Source organism: Chinchilla lanigera, unplaced genomic scaffold (assembly GCF_000276665.1).
Source record: "Chinchilla lanigera isolate Chin_1 unplaced genomic scaffold, ChiLan1.0 scaffold00068, whole genome shotgun sequence".
Lineage (NCBI taxonomy): Eukaryota > Metazoa > Chordata > Mammalia > Rodentia > Chinchillidae > Chinchilla > Chinchilla lanigera.
In genome coordinates, this window is record NW_004955469.1 from 9,525,417 (window position 1) to 9,536,589 (window position 11,173).

The window sequence follows — 11,173 nt, forward strand, 5'->3', positions numbered from 1 at the left end:
GGTCCTGCGCCGCACTGGGGGGCGGGGTCTCCGCGGACACAGTGAGTCGTCACGTGACTGCTTCCCGCCGCAGCCCCCTTGGAAGCTGCTAGGCGGAAGTAGACATTCAGACCGGGGCTAGGCGGCACTGAGTCCACATCCGGGAGAGGAGAGGAGAGCGGAAGTGGCGTTGGTCTGGACGGAGCCCCTGGGTGAAATTGTTAGGCGTGGAGAGGGAGTGATGTCTTCCAGACTCGGTGCAGTCCCCGCCGTGAGTTCCTTGGCGTGACCGTTATGCTTTAGAGGTAGCGCTGTCGAGCTGGGAACATGCAGCTGCTCGCTTTTGTCCCATGCTCAAAGAGTTGGTTTTATCAGACCCCATCGTAGGCCCCACCCTTTTAGATCAGATCCACCTGTCCCCCTTTTTCCCACTTTTTTTTTTCTGTTCCCCACCTTCTTGTACTCACTCCTTGCCAGATTGCCACGAGTTTCGGTTCCTTTTACGTCCTCAAATCCCTCCCATATCCGTTATTTTCTTTTCCCCTTTTTAGAGCCTCTCTCTGAGGCAGGGCTTTGAGAATGGGGGAAGATGAAGGCTCTGGTATTGTCTTCACATTTTAGGAAAGTAAGACGACATACTTTTCCTAAAAAGTGTTACCTTCTTCCGTTTGAGATAGTCGCCCCGCGAGAGCTTCGTTTCTTCTCGGCACAAGGGGGATTCATCTCTTTGTGGTCGGGGTTCAGCTATCCTAGCACTCACTCGTATGCTTGTGATTTGCTAGACCCCGGGACCCACGTCCTTTAAGCAGCAGAGGAGCGCCAGAATCGTGGGAGCAAAGAAGTAAGTGAGGTTTTTGAGGTCTTTTTATGATTGTGTCTCCAACTCTGTCCGTAGAACTGATGAAAATGCTGCATCTGCACTGTCCAGTGTCGTAGCCACCAGCTACCGATAGCTTTTGGGCTCTCGACACTTGAAATGTGGCTAGTGCAAGAGAGGAATTGAATTTTAAATTTTATTTAATTGAAATTAATTTAAATTGAAGTAGTCACCTGTAGCTAATGGCTACTGGGTTGGACCGTGCAGGTCTAAACGTCGTGTTGGAGAGGAATATCTGGCTTGCAACAAAACAAAACAAAACAAAAAAGGGACGTTCGACTCAGTGGTAGTCCTGGATTTCTCCACGCATAAATTCGTGCTCATAAATACATTGATGAGCTTTGGAAAGAAGATGAAAATGGCTGTACGAAATCCTTTTATTTTCAAAGTATTTGGCCGCAAGACTGGTTTATTTTGCATACTGAATGTGCTGTATTTTTCCATGGTTAAAACAAAAAATATTCTCATGGACTAGAAACTCATTAGATGATTCATTCATTCAGGTAACATTTATTAAATGTCTGCTTTCTACCCACTGTGTAGGTTAGATGCACAGATAGGAAAAACAAGTAGCAGTCCAGAGTGGGAGATTGGAAAGTAGATAAGCACAACGCAGTGTAATAACTAAATATTTTAAAATAGAAACTAAATATTTTAAAATAGCGTGACTTTTGGGAGAGGCAAATGATGCTTGGGAGGAATGGGTTATCAGAGTAGGTCATTCCTAAGCAGAGGCTTGAAAGTTGAGGAATAATGCAGTTAGCTAGGAGGATGGGTTTTCCCCAAGAGTACAACATTGGAACAGTTAAAGGAAGTTAACAGGATATCCGGTAGTTCTATAGGACTGGGATGGGGGAGGGAGGGCTGCAGGGAGTTGTTTAGTTGAGAGAGGTAAAAGGAAGGACTACAGGATGTCTGTGGCTCTGGCTATGGCAAATGGATGTTGGAATCATTCACTGAAGCAGAAATTTCTGAGTGAGGAGCAACATTTGGAAGAAATATAAATGGATGAAGAGCTGGTCTGAAATTTAGAATCATCAGGTATAAAAATTATTTGACACATGGCACTTTTCTTCACAAGATGACTATTCAGTTGACCTTCCAGGGAAGGCGGCTCAAGCAGTATTTCTCAACGTGCACCTTGGTTCACCTAGGGATAATTGTTAAAAGGTATAGAAATGACACTAATGTTTGTTTTTTATAAAAAAAATTTTTTACACTAATGTTTAAAAGGATTTTTATTTTTATTTTTTTATTAAAAAAATTTTTTTTGGTTATTTTTCCGGGACCGCGAATCGAACTCATGACCTTCCGCTTGCCAGGCAGGCGCTGCGCCACTGAGCTAAATCCCCAGCCCCTAAAAGGATTTTTAAAAAGGCAAGAAAGATGTAAAGATGAATAATCAGAATAATAATAATCAGAATAATCATCCATAATCAGAATTGGGATCATTGGGTATGGGCACCAGAATCCTTATTTTTATTTTTATTTTTTATTTTTTTTTTTTTTTTTGGTTTTTCTCCGGTACCAGGAACCGAACTCACGACCTTGCGCTTGCCAGGCAGGCGCTTTGCCGCTGCGCTAAATCCCCAGCCCCCAGAATCCTTATTTTTAACTAGATTCCTAGGAGATTGTGAAGTTCAAGACTGGTGGTGAGAAGTGAGAGTAGAGAATGAAACCATGGAGAACACTAGATTTTATTTATTTATTTATTTATTTGAACACTAGATTTTATTTTTGTTTTTTGTTTTGTTTTTTTTTTTTTTTGGTTTTTCTCCGGTACCGGGAACCGAACTCACGACCTTATGCTTGCCAGGCAGGCGCTTTGCCACTGAGCTAAATCCCCAGCCCCTGAACACTAGATTTTAAAGACAGGTAGCATTAAAGAAATCTACTGAGGATACTGATATAATCTAAAATACTTTTCTAATGAAATAATAGAAAAATGAACTATAGGTCTTAAAAATTCTTTCTGATCAGAAGGGTTAAATAAATAGGCTTTTTCTTGTGGTCAGAAGCTAAAACTTGCCACACTGGTGACACCAAATTATAAAGTCATTTATGAGTTTTTTGTTTCGTTTTTTGAGATAGGGTTTTGCCATGTAGTTCAGGCTGGCCCTGAACTCACTGTGTAGTTCAGGCTGGCCGGGGTGATCCTCTGCCTCAGCCTCCTGAGTGCTGAGATTACAGGCATGTGCCCAGCCCTATGAAGTCAATTATTTTTTAAATTTTCTTTTTTAAAGTCCCTTATGATAGTCATTATCTCATAACAAAACTTCTCTGGGAAATTTGAAATTAAACTTAGTTTTCTTTTTTTTTTATTTGCATGTGTGTTTTTGAGGCAGGGTCTCCCTGTGCAGTTCAGGCTGACCTTGAGCTCACTTTGTAGCCCAGGCTGGTCTCAGACTTGCAATGATCCTCCTGCCTCAGTCTCCCGAGTGCTGGGATTACAGGCATGGGCCACCACACCTGGCCAACTTGGTTTTCAACAAATAATCAGATGCCACAAATTGATATGTAGATAGCATAAAATACATGAGAATTGTTTTCATTTAGTCTTAAAAACAAAAGGCAGAGACCTAGAGGGAGGGATTTTGAGTATCTTGGCTTAATCTCCAATATATTAATCATGCTGATCATAGTTACTATGGATTTTTTCCCTATGGATTTTTCATGTGTAAGTTTTTTTTTGTTTGTTTGTTTTTCTCCGGTACCGGGAACCGAACTCACGACCTTGCGCTTGCCAGGCAGGCGCTTTACCACTGAGCTAAATCCCCAGCCCCTTTTTCATGTGTATTCATGAGAGGGGATATGGATATTTTAAGTCTTCCATTGATAGTAAAGAAATGGTTATGCCGGGCGTGGTGGCACACATCTGTAATCCCAGCACTTGGGAGGCTGAGGCAGGAGGATCACTGTGATTTCGAGACCAGCCGAGGCTACAAAGTGAGCTCAAGGCCAGTCTGAACTGCATAGTGAGCCCCTGTCTCAAAAAAACAAGAAGAAAAGAAATTGTTCTACAGAGAGTTACCTAAGAGGGATCACTTGGCTGTTAGTGGCCTGTTGGTACCGTTCAGTCTTTATTGATTAGAGCTTGTCACCATTGTTTGGGATGGTGGATTTTGATCCTACAAAACTGCCAATTACCATTAAATGATTTTTTTTTTAATTGTATGTTTGTAGAACATAAGAGTGAGATACATGCATATAACACATTTTGAGCTGAGTGTAGTGGCATGTACCTATAATCCCAGCACTCAGGAAGCTGAAGCAGGAGGATTGCCACAAGTGTGAGGCCAGCCTGGACTACCTAGTGAATTTGAGGCCAGCGTGGGTTATGCAGCAAGACCGTTTCAGAAAACCAAAACCAAACTGAACCATTTTGATAATTTCTGTTCCTTAACCCTCCTTTCTCTTACCTTTCCCCTCACCCTGATCCCCTTTCCCATTTTGAAAAAGTCTGCCTTCTTGCCTGCCATTCTTTTATTTTATTCATTTATTTGTTTCTATTTTAGGTTTCTCAAATGAGAGGAAGCATTCCATATGTAACTTTTTGTGTTTGACTTATTTTGCTTAGTATTATGGTCCTGACACGATGGTCTTCAGTTCCATTCATTTTCCTGCAGATGACATGACTTCATTCTTCTTTATGGCTAGATACCATTCCATTGTGTATATTTTCTTTATCCATTCACCTTTGATGGGCATCTAGGCTGTTTCCATAGTTTAGCTATTGTGAATTGCATTGCTATGAATATGGGTATGTATTGCTATTCCATTAAACTTTTTTATATCTATATTAATGTAGTTATGGACTGACCTTATTTAAAGTGTACATTGTGATCAGCCTTGATATTTGTATGCATCTCTGAAACCATCACATTTTAGATAACAAATTTTGTCCCTATTTCTGTTTCTTATTTTTCTTTTGTTTAGTTGGGTTTTTTGAGGCACAATCTCACTGTGTAGTTCAGGCTAGCTTTGAATTCATTATATAGCCTGGATTGACTTTGAACTCTCAGTGATCTTCCTGCCTCAACCTCCCAAAGTGCTGGGAATTACACAAGCAAATGCCACTATGCCCAGCTCCCCAACATTTATCTTGGTTGTACAGATTAGTGGGTTTCCTTTTGGCAGATACTTTTTTTAATTTTATAAGCTATACCCAAATTTTTAAAAATTTTATTTATTTTGAGAGAGGTCCTTGATAAGTCGTAGAGGCTGCCCTTGAACTCACAGCAGTCCTCCTACCTCTTCCTCCTGAGTGCTGGGATTACAAATGTGCACCATCTCCCTCAGCTTTTTTGGCAGATTTGTATGTGGGCCTAACAAACTTTAATCATTTTCCTCCATAACTCCCCTGTCTCCACCCTCACCCCTAGTTTGACATTTTTTGGGGGAGGGTTTCAGTGTGTGTAATGTATGCTGATCGTATTCCCGTTACTCACTCTTATACCCCTCCCTTTTTCCTTTCCTCTTGTCAAATAATAGTCTCCTTTCTTTTCCTCTCTTTTATGGTCTATCTGCTATACTAGGGCAAACACGCAATATTTCTGAGTCGGCCGTATTTTGTTCCACATGATAATCCTTAGATCCCTTCAGTTTTTTACAATGATAAAATTTCATTCTTTTTTTATGGCCAGTAATATACACCATATTTTCTTTATCCATTCATTTGTTAATGGGCATCTAGGCTGGTTCTGTATCTTGGCTATTGTATGTTGTACCACAGTAAACATGGGTGTGCAGTGTTCCTGTCGTATACTAATTTTATTTCCTTTGGGTATATTCCATGGATGGGTATAGTTGGGTCAAATGGTAATTCTATTTGTAGTTTTTGGAGGAACCTTGATATTTATTTTCTGTAGTGCCTGTACTAGCCTACGTTCCACCGGCAGTGTCAGAGTGCCCCAAATCCTCACCAGCGTGCATGCGTGTATGTATGTACATATGTATGTATGCCTTAATGTGTTCTTGTTGATAGCTAGTATGGCTGAGGTAAGATGGAATCTCAGTGTAGGTTTGATTTACATTTCCCTCATGTTTGATATGCATGTGTGTGTGTGTGTGTGTAGGGGGGTACTGGGGATTGAACCCAGAACCTTCACACTGAGCTACATCCCCTACCCCCCCCCCCTTTTAATTGTGACTCAGTTGCAGTTGCTAAATTACCCATTTGGGGTTTGAAAGTGAGATCCTGCTGTCTCAGGCTTCCAGAGTGCTGGAATCACAGGTGTGTGCCACTATGCCCAATCATGCATAAGTCTTGTATGGACAAATGTTTCCATTTTACTTCATAAATACCAGAATATTTACCATCCTAGGGTGGTTGGGTCACATGATAGGAGTATGGCAAACGTCTTAAGAAACTGCCTGTTTTCCATAGTAGTATCATTTTATATTCACACTAGCAATGTATGAGACTGACTTTTTCTTTTTAACTAATTTAGTAGTTGTGTAATAATACCTCATTTTAGCCAGGCGTAGTGATGTAGGCCTGTAATCCCAGCACTCGGGAGGTTGAAGCAGGAGGATTGCCATGAGTTTGAGGCCAGCCTGGGGCTACATAGTGAGTCCAGGCCAGCCTGAACTGCATAGTGAGACCTTGTCTCAAAAAAAAAGAAAGAAAAAGTCTCATTTTAATTTGTGAATTTTGTTCATCATTTATAAATAATAGTGTTGAGCATCTGTTCCTCTGCTTATTGGCCATTTTGTATATCATCTTTTGTAAAGTATCTGTTTAATATGTTACCCATTTAAAAAAAATTGGATTGGGGCTGGGGATTTAGCTCAGCAGCACAGCGCCTGCCTGGCAAGTGGAAGGTCGTGAGTTCGATTCCCGGTATCAGAAAACAAACAAACAAACAAACAAAAAATTGGATTGTCTTACTAATGAATTTTGTTGTTGTTGCTGTGGAATCCAGGCTGGCCTTGAACTCTCAGTTCTTCTGCCTCAGCCTCCTGAGTGCTGGGATTATAAATTTATACCATCACGTCTGGCTATGAATTGTATTTTTTAAAAAATGTATTCTGAATATAGTTGCTTATAGTCTGATGTATGTGTTTAAATATTTTTTCCCACTCTTTAGTTGGCTTTTTATTTTCTTATGAAAAAAGATAAAACAAAATTTCATAACAAAATACTAGGAGAATAACAGTAGTTACTTCATTGCATGTTATCTTTAAAGTAGTTGCTTAGAGTACAAAGTATGGGCCTAAAAATTTCTCCAATCGATATTAGCATAAACCTTCCTGTTCAGTGAACTAAGAAACACTAATAGTATAACTGACTTGGGTTTTTTTCCCTTTTGCCATCTGACCTTTCCCCCATCCTAGTTCCTTTTTCCTTTTGAACAATTTGTTACCATTTCACAATATCTATTGTACATTTTAGATCTTACTTGCTTTTTCAGTTTCTCACAACAGGGAGACAATACGATATTTACACATGTGGGTCTGATTTATTTCACTTACGAGTATTGTCTTGAGTTACATCCATTTATCTATAAAGTCTCAAGTTTATCGTTCCTTATAGCTCAGTAGTACTCCATTGTATAAAAATACCACCTTTTTTTATCCATTCCTCAGTTGATGGGGATTTGAGTTATTTCCAAGATTTAGCTATGACAAATTGTGCTGCTATAAAAATGGGTGCACATATATCGCTGTGGTGTGATGTTTTTAATTCTGAAAAGATACCCAGAAGGGGAACAGCTGGGTCGAGTGGAACCTCTGATTCTAGTTTTTGGAGGAATCTCCACACCAATTTTCATAGTGGTTGCACTAGTCTACATTCCTACCAGCAGTGGAGAAGGGTTCCTTTTTCCCCACAGCCCTTCCAGCATTTATTATTGGTTGATTTTTTTGATGATAGCCATTCCTTCTGGGGTGAGATAGAATCTCAGTGTTGTTTTAATTTGTATGTGTCTTCCCCCTCCCCCCCACCGTACGGGGAATCGAACTCATGACCTCCCACTTGCCAGGTAGGCACTGTGCCGCTGAGCTAAATCCCCCACCCCTTAATTTGTATCTATTAAATGACCAATGATGTTGAACATTTTTTCAGAAATCCTTTGAGGGACAATTGACTAAAATTTTTTCCCACTAAATGGCAAATAAATATAGAGATTTGAAAAAATCAGACACTTCCCCAATTCAAAGACCCAATTAAAAAATGGACATCTGAGATGAATACACTTTTCATTTTCCTAATGTCTTTTTTTTTGAGACAGTGTCTTGCTATGTAGCCCAGGCTGACCTCAAACTTGTGGTGATCCTGCTGCCTCAGCCTCCTGAGTGCTGGGATTATAGGCATGTACCACCATGCTCAGCTGTTAATGTCTTTTGAAGAGCATTTTGCTGGGGATTTAGCTCAGCGGCACAGCGCCTGCCTGGCAAGCACAAGGTTTTGAGGTCGATTCCCGGTACCAGGAAAAAAAAAAAAAAAAAAAAATTAAAAACTTAGCATTAATTTTTTCCATTTTTTTTAAAACCCTATTTAAGATACCCTCTCTTCCCGTAATTACAAGGATTTTCTCCTCCTTTTCTAGAAGTTTTACCAGTTTTTGTTTTTTTATACTAGGGATTGAATTCAGGGTCATTGCATTGAGCAGCATCCCCAGCCCTTTCATTTTCTTTTTTATTTTGAGACAGAATCGCTGCTTTAACTGCATCCCCACATTTTAATGTATTTTTTGTTATTCAAAAATATTTTCAGGGGCCTGGGGATTTAGCTCAGCGGCACTGCGCCTGCCTGGCAAGCGTGAGGTCGTGAGTTCTATTCCCGGTACTGGAAAAAAAACAAAAACAAAAAAAGAAAAAAAAATGTTTTCAAAATTTTCCTTATGATTCCGCTTTTGACCTATGAGTTATATAGAAAATATATTATTTAATTACAAGATATTTGAATTTTTGTGGGTTTTTGTTTATTTTATTATTATTATTATTATTTTATTTTTTTGGATGTATGTGGTGCGGGGGATCGAACCTAAGGCCTTGTGCATGCAAGGTAAGAGCTCTACCACTGAGCCACATCGCCAGCCCTCTTGTGGGTTTTTAAATTTGTTTTTCGATTTACGGTCATTGATTTCTAATTTATTTCCAGTGTGGACAAAGAAAACACTGTGATTTTATCCATTTAATAAAAGTTTAAGGGCCGGGAATGTAGCTCAGCTGCACAGCACCTGCCTGGCAAGCACAGGGTTGTGAGTTCAATTCCTGGTACCAAAAAAAAAAAAGTTTAAGGCTTTGGGGCCAGTGTGTGAACTCTCACGGTGAATGCACAGTGTGCACATTGAGAAGGGTGTCTATCCTGTGTGTGAGATATACTGTTTCATAAATAGTAATTACCAGAGCAAGGTAGCCAATAGTGTAGTTCACACCATTTGTGTCTTTTGTAAATTTTTATATAATAGTTCTATTAATTGCTGGGAATTCTCAGAATTTTCTAAGGTTGCTGAATGTCTATTTTCCCTTTAATTCTGTCAGTTTTTGCTTTGAGTGCTTTGAGGCTCTGTTATTAAGTACATAAAACGGGTAATTATGTCTTCCTAGTAATTTGAATTTTTGTCATTGTGAAGTATCTCTTTTTGTCTCTGGAAATAGTCTTTGTCTTGAAGTCTGTTTATCTGAACTTAAAATAGCCACGCCAGCTGTCTTATGTTTCTTGATTGCATGGTATAGTTTTTCGTCCATTAATTTTCATTCTGTATATGTCTTTATTTAGAGTGTCCCTTGTAGGTAGCATATACTAGTAGGGTATTGGGTTTTATTTTTTAATTTTTTTTTATTTTAAAGAGAGTAGTAAATGAGAAACAAACAAAAAAAAAATAGAACAGTAGCAGCACACCAGTATCACGGACATAAACAAATCAAAGCAAGAACATTCAGTGATACAGGGTCTCAAGACAAAATAACACAAATCGACAATGGTTGTTAGGGGCTGGGGATTTAGTTCAGCGGCAAAAGCGCCTGCCTGGCAAGTGCAAGGTCGTGAGCTCGGTTCCCGGTACTGGAGAAAACCCAAAAAAACCAAAACAAACAAACAATGGTTGTTACATTCCATATTGCTGTCCTCAACTACCTTGCTCAGATTACCAGATGTAAGAATGAAAGACTGCTCAATCCATTAAAGAGAATAAGAAAATAATTCTTCGATAAAACATTAGAGATAATACAGAGTTTCACTAGACAAGGTGGTAGGAGTTCACCATTGTAATTCCATTGCGTATTGTTACCTTCAAATCAGTTGGTTTTTTTATCGATTCTCATTCTCTTTTAATAGGAGTGTTTAGACCATTTATTGATATGGTTGTATTTAGGTCTACCTTTTTATTATTCGTTCACTGTGCCTGAGTTCCTTTGGATTATTTGAATGCTTAGAGTCTCAAATTTATGGACTAAATCCATGGATGTGGATTTTTGTCTGTTTGTTTTGATACTGGAGACTGAACCCATGCACATACTAAGTGAGTACTCTACTAGTGAGCTAAATCCTCAGCCCTTTGTGTTTTTATTTTATTTTACATTTTTAAAATTTTGAAACAGAGTCTCACTATATTTCCCAGGCTGGCCTTGGATTTGCAATCCTCCCGTCTCAGGCTCCCATGTATCTGAAATTATAGGTGCATGTCACCATACCTGGCTCTTTCGTTTATTAATGGTTGGTCTTGGAATTAAAATGCACATACTTGTCCTTTCCAGGTCTACTTAGATAGAGTCAGTGCTCTGCCACTTTGCTTAAATGTGGAAACACCACCACTGTATGAATACCTTTAGCTCATTTTTAGCATCCGGACAGGATCCGTCTCAGTTGTGTTTCCTTTATCCTCGCTTCCAACCCTTTACTCCCAGAGGAAACCATGGGAGCAAGTCTGTTTGTCCTTAAATATTTATGAATCCTTTGAAGATGAGTACAGATCCTTTATATGTGTATTTTTAATTGACTGAGATGACATTGTACTTGTTAGGTTGAATTAGGACCAGGAGATGACCTATTGAGGCAGAAAGATTTATTAACACAAATATAGCAGCATGGTGGGGGGTAGGGGGTGTTCCCTGAAATCGAGACCCAAGAGGCAGGTTTTAGGTCTGGAGTGGGGAGCAGAGCTTGAGCCCGAAATGGAATGAGGGATGGAATGAGAAAGTAGCTGGTTTTAAACCTAAAATAGAAGTTAGGCTGTTGGTAGGGGGTGGGGGTTAAGCTAACAGTACTCGTGATCCTGTTCTGTTTCCTTTTTATTTTTATTTTTTTTTTTTGGTTTTTTTGGTTTTTCTCCGGTACCGGGAACCGAACTCACGACCTTGCGCTTGCCAGGC

General features: G+C 39.6%; 1 protein-coding gene across 2 annotated transcripts in view; it reads left to right on the forward strand.

Annotated features, from left to right (window-relative positions):
* Positions 1-84: 84 nt before the first annotated feature.
* The window catches only part of Znf512 (zinc finger protein 512), a gene marked incomplete in the record, with an annotated part of 45,550 nt that continues 34,461 nt past the window's right edge, over positions 85-11,173 (forward strand). The window contains 2 exon segments of one of the 2 annotated variants that reach the window (XM_013522662.1): positions 85-250; positions 762-820. In XM_013522662.1, coding sequence (XP_013378116.1) covers positions 221-250; positions 762-820 — 89 coding nt within the window. 2 annotated transcript variants of the gene reach the window in all.